This window comes from Trichogramma pretiosum, unplaced genomic scaffold (genome assembly GCF_000599845.2).
Source record: "Trichogramma pretiosum strain Unisexual culture from Peru unplaced genomic scaffold, Tpre_2.0 scaffold41, whole genome shotgun sequence".
Lineage (NCBI taxonomy): Eukaryota > Metazoa > Arthropoda > Insecta > Hymenoptera > Trichogrammatidae > Trichogramma > Trichogramma pretiosum.
Genome location: NW_019640824.1, coordinates 1,433,860 through 1,452,667, shown reverse-complemented (window position 1 = coordinate 1,452,667; position 18,808 = coordinate 1,433,860). Strand labels below are relative to the sequence as shown.

The following is an 18,808-nucleotide window of genomic DNA, read 5'->3' as shown; positions in this document are numbered from 1 at the left end:
TGTGCATAGTAGTATAGTATACCTCGTGTGTGTATGTGCGCGAAAACTTTTACTTTTCGCAGACGCACATAATGCACACACAGCTCGGCACGCGCCGCATTGCACATTACGTATTACATGTAATGTACCTGCTTCACGGAGATATAGCATGTAGCGAGCTGCAACGAGTCTCTCTCTTTAAAGTCGTTGGCGCGTAATACCTTTGCGATCGATTGGCGCGCACGAAGCCACGGAAATATTATGTATACATAAAAGACGAAACGAAGCCGATAATCGATCGCGATCGGCATCGTTATAGCTCCGAGATCGAGCGAGACCTTGATCGGTAATTCAGCTCGTCTATATTTTTCAGAAAGTCAGGCTCAATTATGAAAAACCAGCGAGAGAGCGAGAGAGAGAGAGAGAGGTAGACTCGAGTCGCGCGACAACAAAGCGTAAAAAGCACGTGGGATAATATACAAGCGTAGATTTCGCGCACACGAACGTCGGTCGGTGCACAAAGAGTACAGGATTATGCATATCGATATAGAGTCGCTGCTCCGCGAGGCGCACATTGGCATCGAGACAAAGTCAGCTGATCGCGCGCGGCCCCAACCGAGTGTGGTGGTGGTGGTAAGAAAACTCGCTCTCTACCGCCGCCGCTGCAGCGGCAGCAGCGCAAATTCGAGGCAGTCGCGCGAGAGAAAAGCTTATATAGCCGAGCGAGCCAGCCGACAGGAGTAGAGTATCGGTTTGGCTTTCGACGCGATTGAATAAGCGCGACGAGAGGCATATATTCATAGGCAAAAAAGAAAAAGTAGAAACAATAACGCATACAGCTGTCGGTCGTGCATCGTGTTATACCGTACAGCCAAAACAGAAAGTTTAAAGAAAGTTCATTATATGCGTCGATTTTAATATTATAAATAAAATAAATAAAATACGGTGCGATACACGTACACACAGTGTGATTTGACTTCGGTGCTTTCGTCGAGTTTGTTTGGTTCTTTTGTACTTTGGTGCTACTGTATCTCCAGTAATTTGACAAAATGAAGCCACCAGCGGCGGAAGAGCAGCAACAGTTGCAGCAAGTGACCCAGGAGCAAGGCGAGCGCAATGTCGCCATGGCCGTCTGCGTCCAATTGGCCGGCCGAGCCATCATCCGGGTCGTCTCGAGATGCGAGGAGGCCCAGGACAATTGCAATCTCGGTGAGTAATCGAAGCCCCATCCCTGAAGCCGCAATTCTCAAAAAAAAATCGTAGAGAAAACCAAGTTTTTTAAAAATCAAAAATTTGCGATCGGAAGCGAAACAAAGCACAATTACGAGATATCGAGTCAGCGAACCTGCGCGCGGATCGCAATAAAGTCGCGTGCAGAAGCAACGGCAGTAGTTCTTGTGTATATACACAGAGCCTCTAGTGCTGCTTACGTTATAGCACACACACGTTTGGCACGAGACTTTCGATTATAATTCACGCGAGACGAACAAGACTCGCTGCTGCTGCGCCAGACGCGAGACGCGAGCTTTTATTTGTACGCCTAGATATATGCCCACGATTCTGCGTGTGCACTCGTGTGACGCAACTTTCGTCCATCGTCGTCGTCGTCGTCGTCTCGTGCGTCCGAGCTTGCGATATACACCACACGCGTGCGAGGAGCTCGTTAACTAGCTTCGTTGCTCTTGTTTTTTCTCGCGATGCAATTTATAAATATAAACGCGGATAACTATAACTGCGAAGAGATTCACGTGCGATTCGATCGACTACGTCGAGTCGAGTTGATCATTGTCACGAAGCTCGATTGGTATCGCACCGCCAGCTATCCTATGTAATACACACGTGCTTAGCCTGCTCGAGTCACCGCGAGCGACTCGCAAACAAAAACAAAAGCTCGTACCGATCGCTCGCATAAGAGACATCGATACATAATCGTTACGATTTATATTTTTGCACATCGGCGTCGATCGATCGGTCGGTCGACTTCCGCCGGCTATATATAAAACGCGTCGACCAAAAACAACGCATCGAGTCCGGTCCTTGATACGTCGAGCGTGTACATAGCAGAGGGTACTACTAATAAAACTCTCTCTGTCTCTCTCTCTCTCTCTCATCCCGATTGCTCGAATTTTTTTCAATCGGATTGTCGAGTCGTGCCTGGCGACCGTCAACTGCATTCGCTGTATTGCGTGTGTGTGTGTGTGTGTGTGTGTGCCCTTCGAAGCCATGCCGCCGCCACCGCCACCGAGCTCCGCTGCGGAACAATCGGACGAGCTTGATTATGTGCTCGCCTCGCGTTAATCAGCTGCTGCACGCGTAATCGCCTGCAATGTCAATGGATTCGCGCGTCGAATCGAGTCGAATGACGGGAGTGACGATTTTTCTTCTCTCTATCATTGTTTATTTTATCTATCATCGCTTAATAATGAAAAAAAAAACTGTGCACCACGTGCCTCGACTCGAGACAACATACTATACGAATTGCGATGATTATTATGCTGCCGGCAATCCGTGAACGCGCGTCAACGTTTACATTGGCACACACGGGCGCGTGCGGTGCAGCAGCAGCAGCTCTTTGTCGACCGCGAATTTCGCGCGAGTTCCGTTGATTCCACGAAACGCGCAGAAATCGTTGTTGTGCACCGCGTACTCCACGCGTCATCGTGTATACCTAATTGCGCGACATTCGGATACGATTCTCGAGCCACTGCGTAATTTGCTCCTTTCTTTCTTTTGCTCGAATCTCTTTTCGTGCTTCGTATACGTTATCGAGACCCCCCCTCTATACCGAAAACAAAACATTTTTGTATATTCGCACGTGCCAGAAGTGCGTCGTCTTTGTGCGATGAAAAGTTTTTTGGACGTTTTCCCAACTCGACTTCGGCTTTTCTCTCTCTCTCTCTCTCTTTCTCTCGTCTCTTATCCTTATAGTGTACGTGCACGTTTGTGTACATTATCGCTCGCCGACATCGCCGCCACGCGAGTGCGCGCGGGCTATACACAAAAATAACTCCCGGGCCAAGCGTTAATATAAAGGATTGCAGAAAGTATACGCGCACGAGAGTCCATAGCCCTTTTGCAAGTCGATAAACAACAAAAAAATATGTCTCGGAAAAGCTCTCTTGCGCGCGGGAGCTTGTGAGAGCCGTGTTTGCCATCGTGCCGCGCGAGAATCAAAGTATACATGTGGCATAAAATCGCGTCGCGGATATTCCACGTCGTGCATACGCAATACACACGCATACGCGCAAAAAGACTCGGGAATGTTTTCATTCGGGACACGCGAAATTTTACGAGCTTAACGAACGTATATACGTGTACGTATGTGTGTGTGCAAGCATGAGCAATTATTTTATGTACACTCGCCCTGGCATCTTGGACTGGCACGCACAAAGCACCGCCGCCGCGCGTCCATGATATTATAATACTCATCGAACTGCGCAATTTCGCACGAATCTACGCTGCAGGTTCGTTATTATCACGACTCTTCGTTAGCAAATTAGTCGAGCTGTCGGATTTCGTTTGTTTAGTTACAATCGAATCGTACAAATAATTGCGTAATCGATCGATGCTCTTCGTTCGGACAACAAATCGACAACGATCGATCGAACGGTTACGTATGTGACTTTTATTTACTTTTTTGCTAAAAAATTATTCGATACGACGATATCCCGACTAGTGCGGAGACACGCGCCTAGACAACTGCAGACACGTCAACACTCGATGTCATATAGATACGAGTGCATGCAGACGGCTTTTTAAATCCAAAGACTCGCGAGAGAGAGGGACGGGGCCTCGCGCGCGCGTTGAAACAGTCGCTGCTCGTGTAGCGCGTTATAAAGTTCGAATTTATAGATATATATATCGAAAGAGCGAAGAAAATCGGAGCGATGGCAAGCGGCGTCTGTCGTATTATTTTACGCATGGAGGAGGCACAGGAGACCGAGTCGTTGGGTATGAAAATTACACACACCTTTGCTTTCTCAACCGATCCGCTCGTGGACTTTTTTTATACTTGTTCGTTGCAACGGAGGGCCTCGAATCTCTTTCTACAATTGGGCATTGTAGCTCCGCGCGTCGTCGTCGTGTGTTGCGTGTGTCGATCTCATACAGCCTGGCTATTATAGGCACAAACGTAAACGGGCTCGTCGGTACGCAAGAGAGCTGCAATATTCGCTTCGTACAATGCACGATTCACTCGGAATTTGTTCTCGCTGCTGCTGCGGATCGTTGCACTCTCTTCATCGTGTGTATCATCGTCGTTGTGTAAATCTCGCGTGGCCAGCAAAAAAAAAACAACAACGAGTATACGAGCTCGCATCGAGTGGCTCTCATATGTTCCACGCGTTACATTTTTTTCCTATAGACGCTGTGAGCCGTCTAGAGACTCTCTCGAGCTTCTCTTCTATTTATAAATCATTTCGTCTCGTGTAGCATTACGACTGAGTGCGAGAACGCGCGCGAGAGAGAGAGAGTCTCGTACACGCTATAACGCGATATAACGCAAATAAACGAAACGTTAAATTTTTTTGCTGTCCGACTCCCCCGCCGACTCGTGACTTTTCGTCATTTTGTTTCTCTCTCTCGTCTATCCGCGCAACAGCAACGATTATCCCAACTTTTACTCGGTGCATCTCTATAGCTCCGCATCGAGGCACGCGATCACGCAACGCTTCCATATACCCCGAATTTTCATATTAGTAGAAAAAGAGGCCGCGTGCGCAGTTGTATACACAGGGAAAAGCCAACAATGGATGAGAAAATCGGCTGCGGCGCGCGCACACACACGCGCGCTACACCCGGAAAACTTTTATACGCTCTGCACGCAAAAATCTCGTGCATAATATAACTCATTCACGCCCGTTTGAATGCGCGCATTTTTACGCACCGACAGCACCGCGTATACGTACGTACGTACGTACTACACGTTATATTGGAAGCGGAAGCGATTTTTAAAAGGCTCCTCGCGCGCGCGCGGAGAGAAAGCGTAAAGTGCGCGCTCGATCGGCTAGATTAATTTTTAGCCATTCGTGCTCGTATACTCGTACTCGAGCTCTTAATGTCGCGTCGTTGCATTCATTATTATTATTATCAGCGATCTTAAAAATAAATGCACAAAGAGGTACGGATTTTATTTATTATTACACGCTGCTTTTGTGTGTCCATGCAGATTTGTCAGAGTGCCAGTTGATGCAAGTACCGGACGCCGTCTACCATCTCATGAGGAACACCGAGCTCAAGAGTTGCGATCTGTCCGGCAACGTCATCACCAAGATACCGCCCAAGTTCGCCGTCAAGTTTTCCCTCATTACCGGTGAGCAGCACGGGGCAACCTGTTGTTTTTCCTATACCTATTCATCGGGACAACGAAATTCATTCCTAAATTTTTTTTTGGTCGCAGAGCTGAATCTCAGCAACAACACGATGAGCAAACTGCCCGAGGAGCTGGCCGAGCTGCAGGAGCTCGAGAAGCTCGACATATCGCACAACGCCTTCATCGCCCTGCCGACGGTCTGCCTGCGAATACCGCATCTCAAGCGCCTCGTCGCCACCAACAACGCCATCGTCGATCTCGACGTCGAGCAGCTGAGGTACGCGCCCCAGCTCGAGTATCTCGACCTCAGGTCGAATCCGCTGCCGGCCAAGCTGCACGAGCAGCTCGCGAGGCTGCAGGAGGAGCTGCCCAAGCTCAGGATCGAGCTCACGCCGAGGCAGCTCGAGGAATGGGAGGATCTCACCATCTAACCCGAGACAAAAAGACTCTCGTCTCTCCTCTCTCTCTTTGTATTTTTCGTAATAATACACCTAATGTTCATTCAACTTTTTGAATACTCAAGACTTCTCTTACCGCGCGCTAATCTATGATTTTTTTGTTGATTTTTTTCGTCATTTACTTTTTAAATGTACAGAAACGCGTTATATTTCTTACCAAAACTATTAATTATTTATTTTGTATTTATTTGTAATGACTCGCCGACTGCTTCGTCGATCGAGACACTTTCGACGATCTTCGGCGTGCGTGTCGAGTCAGGACGAGATTATGTTTTAATTTATGTAACGTATAGCTGTGTGCTAAACATGTTGTACATAATTAATAATTATACACGTAGGAAAAGACGAGAGAGAATAAGCGGCATTTTAGTTCGTCCTTTAAAAGGACGCGTCACATTTACAAATAGGCAGAGATTCGGAACGCGCGAAGATGTTAAAAAAATCTCCAAAGTACTTAAGCGATATTTAAGTACCGTACAGTTAATGCCAAATTTTCGAAACAAACGAGCAATAAAAGAGAAACAATCAAACGCTGTGATCGTTACGTACCTCCAAAAAATTATTTTTGCGGATAACACTGTTGTTACGACCTAAATATAATTAATTAATTGTAAATATATTGTCTAGTGATCGCGATGGTGCGTGTGCATCGTTTCGTGGGATGGTGGAATTTTCGTCGAGTGAAAAATCGTGTACATCCGGCCGTTGAGATTATACAAGAAGTTATAATCCAGATGACAATAATTTAAACGTCGTTTATATAATTGTATACATAGTTATGGGTGTGATTTTATAAACTAATATTTTAATAAACTTTTTATCGAAACTGTTGAACGATACAGTTCATCGGTTGCAGTAAATGCTAACTTTGTATTTATAATAACGTTAATGTTAACTACTATTGTATTTAAACAAAAAAAATGATATTGTCTTCAACTCACATGTACAATTTTTCAACAGTAAAATAGAAAATGATGATCGAATGTTAATACGACTGAACATGAAAAAGTTTAATGGATTTGACTAAAATCACGCACACAAACCGTTTTGTATTCATATGATACTGTATTTCTCCATCTAGTCAAGTGTCCAACTGGACCTGCAATAAATACTGTGAGAACACAATGCAATGTCTTGAATTTATTAACCTTCTGGGTATAAATAATAACAAAAAAGTATTTATTAATTCGATTGCGATGAATGTTCGCAATCATTTATTTATACACAATGAAATGAATATTCATAAAAGCTTTGTACAGTTGTTTAAAATGATAAGATAATAGACAGTACAAGGATGAAAAATTAAAGCCAACGTTTTTATCGAATGACAGCCTTTTCGAAAGCAACTGGGATTTCAGGTTTAAGTTCATTCATCAACAAAATTAAACGATCGACGAGTTGCGGTACGATACAGTAGGTCACAAGAAGCGGAGTATGTTCAGTTTTCTTTTTTTCTTTTTTTTTCATATATGTATAACTTTAGAATCGTTTCTAAAAGGTAAACTTACAAATAGGTGAATAGTTAGGGAAGAACAATAAAGTTCATCGAGATGCTACGAGCATGAATATCAAAATTCACACGGATTTCTCGGAGTAAATAAGAATTTATAATTGGCTTTTAGTACCTATATAATTTTTCTTCATTTCAATCATTAATATATAATTGTATGTATTCATATGTTAATAATTAAAATTATATGATTCGCCGTGTAAGAGTTAAATTTATCTACATTGTTTTTGTCTTAATGTTTAATCACTGTATAGTGTTAATGTATAGAGTAAAAAAATCACAAAATATACAAAGAAACGACACATTGCTTTAGAAACATGTCGAATTCATATATATCGGCCGTTATTACAACCTCAGTTATCATTTTTGTTTACGGCCAATTTTATTATTATATACTTTCGCGCTTGATCAATAGTTTTTATTATAATATATAATTAGTAAATAACATCGTATCGCCGTGGCCAGTTACACGAAAAAATTAACACCACTTTTCTAATCAAACGATTTGCACCCTTTTCTCAAGATTTTGTTTATCGTTGAATTACAAAAAGTCTTAAAATATATCATGTTAATATTCTTCGTTTCAAATTTGAAGGGTGCTATTATCGCTGCTGTAACACAGCAAGCAATAATGGCTGTTGAATATTTTTTTCACGTAAAATAGAACGCATCTGAGAAACAAACGAAACAAGTAAAAATGCCTCTATAATCGTTCAAAAACACATTTCATTCTAATTAAACGCTACTTCTAGTGCTCATTTGCTTAATTGAAAGCTACATTTTAACGATATAATCAATAACATATTTAATATATATACATTATACACGTACATGTACATTTATGAAGTTACACATGTTTGCAATTGAATTGAATGCACAATCGGATCTACGATGCATGAACACCTATTCTCACGAAATTACGAGTTGTCTCATTTAGAATTAAATAAAAACAACTCTGCAACTGTGCGACAGTTGCAGTTTTCTCTTGCATTTAATATACAGCTTACATAAAGAAAGTCTACAATTAAATATTTCTAATACAAATTAAACTCAATTATTATAATTTTGAATAACACTACTAACTTATACAGTGCATAACCACATTAAGCTCGCTTTCTTTAAAAAAAAATACGTATCGAAGTTGCATGTAATTATTAAAACTACGATACAATGGCAAAAACAAATTTCTCAATGCTTTACATTTAATGGACGAAAATTAATATAATATCAGTATTTTCTAAAGCTACTAGTTTCTTTTTCGGACAACAGTAAATTAAAACTTCTTTTTTATCAATAATATAACATTGAAATTGTAATCTCAAAGTTCTCATTTGAAATTCGACAGTTTGAATGCTAAATTACTTTTTCTGATGCTGTTATTAAAAAGACTATTTCCCAGCAAATCAGAATCGCGATTTTTAAAGCTATGCTACGCTATCTGTCATACCCTTAAAAAATCTAGTAAATAAGTTTTTCGACACTCATCTGCTTTGACTAGCATTGCCCAATGCTTTAAGAAAATCGTGCCTCTAACAATATTTACGTAATACTACTACCTTTGCGTTAATCGTGTAAAAAAATATAACAAAAAAATATAATTGTATTCCATCTATAAGAGAAAACTCGTAATCTGTGTTCTGTTCCGATTCTGGCACTTTTTCGCAAGTATATATCTTCTACTCTTTTCCCGTTTTCACTATATTTTTATCTGTCTCGATGACAACACATGTTATTTATTTACACTTAACAGTACGTTATCTATTTTTTATCGTCAAAATTCATAATCAGAACCATCTTAAATGTGTTACATTTTGTTTTTCTAAGCGATATATTTGAGCGATAATTTCTATATGTCATTGGATAGTGCCGAAAGAGTGAATTTTCGCAGAGCGCTACAAGAAAAATATCAATGCTTCGATTTGAATTACTACTTTACCGATGATAACGACTCTTCCGGCACAATTCATCGGCTCGTAAAAGTGTACACGTGAAATGCTTTCACAACGATATAGTAATTTCATGTTACATTTATTGTATATATGTATATCACACTCACACTCGAAAGATTACACGGACCTGTTAATCAAACAGATTTACTTTCGCAATCAAAAATCACTCATTTTTTCATTATCGCGCACGACGCTGCGTCTAATAATTACCATAAGTCCGAGTATCTTCGCACATTTAGATTGACCACTCTATGGCTGGGTGAGCGTTGGTTCATGTCTAATGACTACTGCACATACGTAAGAAGAAAAATATTTCATAAATTGCACGAAACTATTTCGCGTCTCTTCGGTTTTCGTTCATTTTTTTTCGTTCGAGCTACATCTACAAGATCACATTGAATGGATGTCATTTTGTTTTCGTCGTTGTCGGGCATCGATTTATCATCATTATAAATCACTTGCGCCCAATTCGTTTGATAAAACGTTATGAGCTGGCTTCATAAAAGCACTGAACCGTCGATATCTAGCAGCTTCTTTCTTGTAGGTAATCTCACAAGTACATCTTTTTCGCGAATATTCAATCGTTTTTTTTTTCAACAAGCCATTTACTCTGTTTCGCTCGATATTATTGGCTCGTACTCATACTCGGACTATGTATTATACAGGTGGCATTCTATATAAGACGTCGGCACGAAACCTTCGATCGGTTGAGAGATGCGGCGTACTCTGGTCCATCCGTCGCCTTGGTCCAGTTCGATCATGTATAGCTCCTCGCCGTCGTACATTGGTATGGATCCTTCGCTCGTGGCTAAAGAAAATAAAATTACAAATTAGATGATAGAGCGTGCATGAAGAGATAGGAAACAATTTTGGGCGCGTGACCAGATGCTCACCATCGAAGGGATATAAAGCTTTACAAGTTCCCAGGGGAGGTTGGGCGTCGACTTCGTCAACGTAGTATTCTTCGCCACCGCTACCGGGCAGGGACGTCCTTGAGGTGCCAAGTCCAGACTCCGGGCTATTCGTGGAACTGTGCATGAGTATGGGGTAAAAACAAAATAATCGATACAAAATAATGCCTAATCTCAGTAGTGTATGGCTTTCCTTATTTTGTAGGCAAACTTTTGTTTCCTTGGTGGGTTTTTTTGTCACCGTTTTTGTTTTACTGTTTTCTTTGTTTATTTGTTTATTTTCCCTAAATCTCATTATAATCGAAAGTAAAAAATTTGGAAAAAAAATTCAAATAATATTTCAACACATGTCACATAGATATAAATATAATGACAAACAAACAACTGAAGGAAACTCAAGATTGAAAGAAAATAATCATTCGAAACGAAAAGAGCGTCGCGGTCGAGTCTTACCCATGGGTCGGCTGTGGCGTGCTCGGGGCACTCTTTTTGTTCGCTTGATTGGCAGTGGCATTGCTCACGCTCGAGTCCGATGCGGATCTCGACAAGCTTTCCTCGCCTCCAGAATGACTCGATCTTCTGGAACTCAGCGGCCGCGTCGCCGAGCCGTTTGTCGTTGGTTTCCTCTGCAGTTGGCTTGGACTGTCGAATCAAAAAAAAAACAGTTTCCTATTTAGAAAACTCCGATCACGTCGCGCACGTTATGGAGCGCTATGAAAGCGAAGACAGACAGAGAGAGATCTTTAATTCACCTGGATAAGTTGACGCCGGCTTTGATGGCCTCGTCGAGATAGCCCTGGTACTTGGCCAGGTCGGCGGCGAGCTTTTCGAGCTTGTTGGTCGACTGAGTGAGCTGACTCTCGATCGTCAGCGGATCGCCCAGCGCCGGATTCTGCTCGTACACGCCCTTCATCTTCGTCAGGCCGTCGTGGGCCGCCGACTCTTGCTGAATTTTCGCCTGGATCTCGTCGATTCGTTGCTGCAGGCGCTTCTTGCGCTGATTCGGCGGCAGGTCGCTGTAGTCCTCCTTTTGGCCGTCGCCGTAGCCGGGCACGTTGTTCTATAAAACATTCAAGACGATACGTCAGTCTCGGGAATCGTTACACGGAATTCTTTGGCAACACAATTCACTTTTTTAGTTGATAATCGTAAAAAATTATAACACCGGATAAAACGTTTTATAGAAGCATCGAAGCAATAAAAGGCATGACTTTAGTAAAACCATAAAGCTCAAAGTTTTATGAGTTATATATTAAAATAATGTACAAGCTGAAGTAAAATTTCGAATTTCAAGTTATATGCTTGCTTTTCAGGTAAAATTCAATCGTTATAAGGGGGGTTATAATACAATTGGGTGAAAAAATGATCTCATTATTCGTGATGGGTGATTTCTATTTTTTTTTACACAATGACAATGTGACATCGCCAAATCTTTGGTGGATTTACCGTATTTTTTCACTCAATCGTCATTCAAAGCGCAACAAAACAAAATCAAAGCAGAGACGCGGAGGGGTCCCCGTTAGAGATTTCTTTTTATGGACATTTTCGAAAAATAAAACAAAAGTACAGAAAAGAAAAGAAAAATCGAAAACCAAAACAATGCATATTTTAAAGAGAAACAGACCTTCAAAGCTATGCACACCTCGATCAACTTCTGTCGTTTGCATGAAACAAATCACAAAAGCGTGTCATTCAACGAATGAATAATTTTCTTTCTATAATTTTATATATTGAATTCTCTTATAATAGTATTATTGAAACAACGTAGAAAGTGAAAAAACTTTTTATCGTAATTAATTATTGTATTCTTCGGTTAATTTAATCTTGAACAGGCCTGACAAAGTTAAGATAAAAAAAAAATAAAGAATAATACGAACAAACGTAAGAACGTAGATGCGATGAGTATCGCTTCATAATAAGTTTGGCTCATGATCTTAATTATAGATTCGTAATCAACATATTAATTAATAAAGTGAAATATTTATAAATGATAATTGTAAGATAAAGAATAGTTGAACACACAGGTTTGCGAAACCTATAATATAACATGCCAGAATAATAGAGAGGAAGGAGAAGAGAGATAGAGAGAGAAACATTAGTTGACATATCAAGTACAATGAGAGAATAAAATTTTTCACTCAGCAGATTTGCAGGCATGTCGTTTTTTTGTATTATTGATACTTACAAGGATTGGATTGCGAAATCCAAATTCACGCCAAGTGGTTGATTGCAACGACCACGAGTGTAGGAGAGAGAGGACAGACAGACCGAGTCAAATCAAATTAAGAGTAATACATTATAAGTATGGTTATCAAAAGTAGTATCTCTAATGTGTATGTAACAGTGAGAGAAACAGAGAGAGAGAGAGAGAGATATGAAGTAATATTACGTAATACGATGTAAAATAAGACTCTCGCCAGACGAGGCGCTATATTTTTTCAATTTTACCAGCAACAATGTAATACGATACAGCTAACTGATTGATCAATGTAAATTTTTCAATAAATTAGATTTTACAAAAACCAGTGCGTTCACTATTATAGTCGCTACATAGTATACAAAAGAGGCAATCTACATGATATACGTTGCATCGAAAAATGAGCTACAGTGCGTTTACTTTCACCTTGGCGTAAAATAAATCGGTTAAAAATCCAACAACCCAATAATGAAATTAAAAAAAAAAAAAAAAGACAATGATTCCATAATGAAAATATGTGCAACGTGCATCGATGATTAGTGCGAAATGGTACGGGACTCGAAACGATGATGTATCAATTACAGTAAATTATAAACCAAGAATAAAGCAAAAGGTAATACAACAAAAAAAAAAAAAAGAAGGGAATGTGATATATTATATACATTATCGACTATATATACAGGCGGGTTCGGAAACTGATACACATTATATTTTATATGCGTGCGCGCACGGACGCACGAAGTCATTTCTCAATGTGCTACTGCTACTTGGATATAATTAAAAAAAAAACAAAAACAAAAATAGTCTCGCGCAATATCGCGTGCAGAATGCACGTAACGATCTCTTTATATGATACGTTGTGCGGATGTCTAATTTAGTTTAGAGTGTGTGGTATAACATCGATGTCTACCAAAAAAAAAAAAAAATATGTTACGTTGGTGACACGTTCGTTTACATTATATGTGTCCCCCATCGTCGACGTACCTTGTTACTGCTGAAAATATTAAAAATGCCGACGCGCTTCTTCATTTTACCGCCGGACATGGTGCCCTTGACCGTGAGGTGATTGTGTATCGGCTGCATGACCGGCTGGCTGAGCTTGCTGTTGCCGTCGATCTGCATCTTGGCCGCCGAGAGATCCTCGAAGGGAAAGTCGCCGGGCGGCTGGAAGCCGCTCTTGTAGCGCTCGATGACGAGCAGCGTGTCCTCCTTCTCGTTGATCTCGTTGGCGGCCTTCTCGATGCCGTCGAGGCACTGGGCGATGATGGGCGCCACGGCGCGCTCGATCTCCACCGATTTCAGCATGTAGTTGCGCATGTTCTTGATTCGCTTCTCGTCGAGCTCCTGCAGATTCGCGAACACCTCGGGCATCGACGAGTTGTAGTGCATGTTCTGCATGTCGTTGGTCGTCTGCAGCTGCTTCGCGTACTCCGTTTTCGCCTCCTCGCTCTGCTGCGTCTTTAGATTCATGTTCATGCGCTGCTTTTCCACCTGTTACGCGACAATCATTAGTACCTATACATCGAACGACGAGATAAAATATCGAGATCACAAGTATACCTCAGCGCGCGACAAGTCTAAATCGGCATCGGCCTTCTGGTAGTTCTCGGAGGCCCGTTCCGACTCGCGGAAAGCCTTCTCGTAGGCCTTGCGCGCCCTCTCGAGGGTGCCGATCTGGCTGGCCAGGGAGGTGCGCAGCCTCACGCCCTCCTGCAGGTACTTCTTGCGGTCGTCCTTGAACTCCTTGACGAGCAGTCCGAGCTCTCGCAGAACGTTGGCCTGCAGGTTCTCGGCGATGACCTCGCGCTGGCCCGCCTGGTCGTTCACCTCGTTCAGCTCCTTACGGAAGGCTTTGCACGGACTGTATCTGCGTGAGCGAATAAAAAAAAATAACGTTAATAAAAATGTACGTTATATATAAAGAGCAGGGCTGTGTAAAGGTCCGTATGAGTGCGACACGACGACGTGCGTATGTGTGTGTGTGCACAAAGTATATGTATGCACGCGTGAAAGTGGAACGCGGATCGCTGCTACTGCCACCGTTGCCGCCGCTGCCGAGCGATGAGAAAAATCACGTGGGAATATGCAAACTTTCTCTGGTAAAACATACATTTTTATGCTCCCGATCGAGCGCGGCTGATATTTGCGACACATGCACAACTGCTGCTGCTGCTGCTGCTGCGCGGCAATCGCGACTGATAAACGTTTCCGATTGTACACGTGTAATTTTAAACGATACACAGGCGCGAGGTCGAAATCGAGTGCAAAGCCCCCGAAATCGATCGATCGAGAAACAGAAGAAGAGATTATCGCTTACGCAAACCTCTCGATCGATTGCATTGTGTGCAAAAATTATAAAAAATAAATTAAATAAATAAAACGCGGATCCCGCGGCTGTGCGTTTTTTTTCCACCCAACATGCGGAGATTTTCATCGGAATAGAAAGTTTTTTATTCGCGTTGCATATTTACTACACACACATACACACATAGAGCTCGTTACTAATGCGCGCGCGAGGTTCTCTTTTTTCTATGTAAATATCACATAACGATCTTGGCGTATATAGCTAACAGGTGAGCTAGAGAGAGAGAGAGGTAGAAAAAAAACCGAGTACGAACGAGTTGCAGCTACGTAAATATAGAGAGAAAAGCAGGGCAGTGTCGTCTGCGACGATGTCTTCTCGCATTCGTCGTCGTCGTCGACGTCGTCGGTGGCATAGCAAGTATATATATATGAAAACTAGCTCACGCGTGTATATAGCCGGGTCGTAACACTTATTTCGCGGCGGCGGCGGCGGAGACGCGGCCAAAGGGAAAGGAGAGAGAGAGAGAGATAGAGAAAAAGAGAGGAATACACACTCGCGCACACACACAGATAGACATGAAACTAGAGCAGTGTATCGTTGGAAAACAATGATTCGCGTTCGTGTATATATCGTGTGAGAATCAGAACTGTTGGTATATTATCAGAGCTGTGTGTATTGTACAGTATATATAATACGCGTCGCGCACCCGGTAATAATCTAATTAAAATATCGATGGACTGCGGAAAGAGAAAAGGGTTTCGATGTACACGTCGAGCGTCGCGTCGCGCGCTCTTGTTTCGGAAAGCTGTCGTAATAGTTTTTTTTTCTGGGTCAATGGACTCGTCGTACTTGTCGTCGTCATTGCGTTGTCGTCGTCGACCGGTAATTTAGATAAAGTACTTACTGGTAGTCTTCTTCATCCTTTTTCTTCGGCTGGTAGCGTTTGACCAGATTTCTGAAACAAATAATAATGGAACGTTAGTGCATTAGTACATTTATTCTCCGATACTTTTTAATGCGTATGCAAAACTTAAATGCACATAGTGTGTGGTTTTTTTTTTCTATGCGCGCGTGAAATTTACATTTATTGCGTCTCACGCTGGTCAGGTGAGTGCAGAAACGCGCGTGTAACTTGGCCACACTAAAAGCGCTCTTGAATCGACTTTAGTGCGCATCCATTCGGCGTATGCTACAATCGACGCAAAAAAAAAAGAACCGAGCGACATTTTAATTAAATGACATTGCTACATTTTTCCGCAGAAACGGGGGAGAAAAAATAAATTTCATCTCGGATCAGTCGGCCAAGGTTCTCTCAGCTCCGCGAGTCGAGGCTCGCGTTTTGCAATTTTATGTATATCGCGCGCGCGTTATGAATGCACTGCAAACACACGTTATAAGACGTGCTCGCAGTTGCGCATTATAAGCTTCGCGCACACGCATGCCGCGGCCATCATCGCGACTCTCTCGAGTTTAAAAAATATAAAAAGAAGAAGTAAGAAGAAGAGTTTCTAACGAATGAACGCGCGCCCGACATCATCTCTCTCTCGCGCGCGCGCGTAATGCAATGTACGAATCATTAATTTAAGCTGCCGCGATAAAGGCAAAAATTTCTTCTTCTTCTTCTCTCTCAATCGGCATGTATTCAATAACGCGCGACACGCGCGTGCACCGCTGCTACGTAGCTCGGCGGATCGACGCGCTGTATATGTATAATATAACGCGAAGGAGAGAAAACTCTCCTCGCGAAAGTTTGTGTATAAAATGTGTCTATTTGCGTGCACGCGTTGCATATATAATATGCGTATATATAAAATCGACGTCTCTACTACATGGCACGCGCATCAGCGAAAATAGTGAAATTTATATGTGTATAAAGTGAGAGAGAGAGAAAAAGAAGTTTCGGTAGCAAATTGGCAAGAAAACTGCGTGTATGTATGAGCTATGAAAAGCATTCGAGAGACGCGTTTATGTGGGACGACGAATTTTCCGAGCTCTCTCTCTCTCTCTATCTCTATCTCCATGTGCATCGCTCGAACGAACTACACTAGTCGAGACTCGAGGATATTACCTACATGTTCGAGCGATAGATTTTAATTGAGGATTCCAACGCACGACTACGTATATATATGCTACTCTTCTCGTTCGTTGTAATAAGGCGTTGGAGTATAATAATGTATTGTGCGTATACACGCCTGCTTGCCAAGTCTGTGTGTATTGGTAATAACGAGGCTTGCATGTGTGTGTTTGTGTATACGTGCGTAGCGCGAGTCTGTTGTTGCTCATCATTTGTGAAAGACGATGTGAGAATCACCGATCCACGCCCGATGAACTGTGCGCTAGCATTGCGAAAAAAAAAACGAAGTGGAAGTCGATTTATCGGAAATTTGCATGATGCGCTCGCGGGACGCACACAAGTTATTCGCGGGAAAAAAAACGCTAACGCATCGCACGGCCATAATATATCCACCTCTTCTTCTTTTTTTTGTAATAACTCTTGACTCGCGCGTTGTTTTTCGTCGAAGAAGAAACCCGCGTTAAAAGCTAAGCTGCGGCGGTGGCGCGAGGAGGCCGGAAACTGCGTCTTATCGCTCCGGCTATGGAGCCATTGCCAGTGGAAATTGCGCAGAGAGTCGAAAGAGGAAGAGAGACGAGGCAACAACGCAATTTTGTGCATATATGCACACATGTATAGGCTGCGATACATGGTACACAGAAGACGCTACTATTGAGAAAAGAGACAAGTACACAAGGCGCCCTTTTGACATTTTACATGTGTGCAGATTTCACACAGCTCGTACGCTATATATGTTGTGTGTAGCAGTGACACTCGACTGCAAAGAGCAGCAGCTCGAGTATTATGTATAAGCCGAGTCGTCTTGAACTCGCCTTCGCGCAAAGTATGAGAAAGAAAGAGAGAGAGAGAGAAAAGTTGTCAACGTCTCGCTTTGTGTCTGTGTCTCTCGCGCGTATATAGCACAGCATATTGTAAAAAGCCGCGTGCGCAGATTTCGATTTCCCAGGCGCAGCCGCGTGAGACACGATAATTTAGAGATACCGATCTCGACGTTCGCAATATTACTCGAAGCAACCCGAAATACGTTGTGTTAATTATTCGTGTTTCTATTATAATGTCGATGCGAATTAGAGAGGAACGAGATCGGGCATCATGAGGCCTAAATAAAGCGCGCGACAGGTCGGACGATCATTTGCGTCGCGAACCTATAGTCGTATTATAAATATACGACGCACCGATAATATCAAGATCGAATAGCGGCGTGTCCCGCGATGATCGGCAATAATCATGCTAATACACACAACAACAACAACAACATCATAGATGTCGGCTGCTCGCGAAGGGGCCCCCCTTTGCACGCAGTAGCCCCTCTGGGGAGCTAACGGGAATCGGATATAGTCTCGCGTACTTACATATGCATGTGGTACGCGCGTAAAGACGTATTATTGACCTTGGCGAGAGTTGCGCGCGTATAGTGAGTAATCTCGTATTAGCTGCACCGCACACACACACACACACGCACGCATGTGTGTACAATATATATGTGTGGGCTGATGCAGCTGGTATATTGGGGTGCACCGCGCGCACCTCAAAACGTGCTTGCGAGCTCTCTCTCTCGCTCTCTCGCGGTCAACGGGATTTTGCGGTGCGCACGTGGTGCAGCATACACACACATATACATTGCGCACAAGAAAGTTGCAGCGCTTTTTTTTCTGGCTCCTGCGTTTTTTTTTCCGTTTTGGTTTACTTCCTATGCGTTTATATAGTTCTAGAGGAGAAGTCTTTAATTACAACGATTAGTCATTTAGACTTTTTCCATGTTCGCGAGCCAGTGCGAATGAATAATTCAAGCGGCCGCTGCTGCAGTCATCCTTTCAGAGTGTTTATTTTGCTTCTCTCGCTCGCTCGCTTCGACTCGCTCCGCAGGCTCTCGTATGCCATACATATTAATATACAAATTTATTTATTTGTTTTTTTTTCATTTTCCAATGCGACGAGTGGTACGGTCATACGCCATTATAAACCATTTAATATGTAGGAAATACAAGCGTACCGTACATTAGCCTAATGTGCCTGCATAAATTTATTTTCCGCGGGTAGATGGAGATAGAGAGAGAGACATGTGCTTGTGGCATACATTTATTCGAGACGCGCAGAAGAAGCTGAAAAAAAAA

The 18,808-nt window shown here is 42.5% G+C and overlaps 2 protein-coding genes across 4 annotated transcripts in view; one reads left to right on the top strand and one right to left on the bottom strand.

Moving 5' to 3' along the window:
* Window positions 1–712: 712 nt before the first annotated feature.
* On the top strand, window positions 713–6,873 carry LOC106656699 (leucine-rich repeat-containing protein 20). Its single transcript, XM_014377795.1, has 3 exons — window positions 713–1,188; window positions 5,147–5,290; window positions 5,378–6,873. The coding sequence occupies exons 1-3, from the start codon at window positions 1,029–1,031 to the stop codon at window positions 5,719–5,721; spliced, it is 648 nt and encodes a 215-aa protein (XP_014233281.1). The 5' UTR covers window positions 713–1,028; the 3' UTR covers window positions 5,722–6,873.
* A 57-nt stretch (window positions 6,874–6,930) lies between these two features.
* Window positions 6,931–18,808, bottom strand: part of LOC106656698 (formin-binding protein 1-like) — a 36,312-nt gene continuing 24,434 nt past the window's right edge. Inside the window, exons 3-10 of one of the 3 annotated variants that reach the window (XM_014377793.2) lie at window positions 15,525–15,575; window positions 13,876–14,182; window positions 13,300–13,806; window positions 11,743–11,772; window positions 10,871–11,178; window positions 10,572–10,760; window positions 10,101–10,225; window positions 6,931–10,015 (exon numbers count right to left, since the gene is read on the bottom strand). In XM_014377793.2, the coding sequence (XP_014233279.1) occupies window positions 9,858–10,015; window positions 10,101–10,225; window positions 10,572–10,760; window positions 10,871–11,178; window positions 11,743–11,772; window positions 13,300–13,806; window positions 13,876–14,182; window positions 15,525–15,575 (1,675 nt within the window). In that variant the 3' untranslated portion in view covers window positions 6,931–9,857. Of the gene's footprint in view, window positions 10,016–10,100; window positions 10,238–10,571; window positions 10,761–10,870; window positions 11,179–11,742; window positions 11,773–13,299; window positions 13,807–13,875; window positions 14,183–15,524; window positions 15,576–18,808 lie in introns of all 3 variants that reach the window. The other 2 variants (XM_014377792.2, XM_014377794.2) reach the window with 2 other exon arrangements.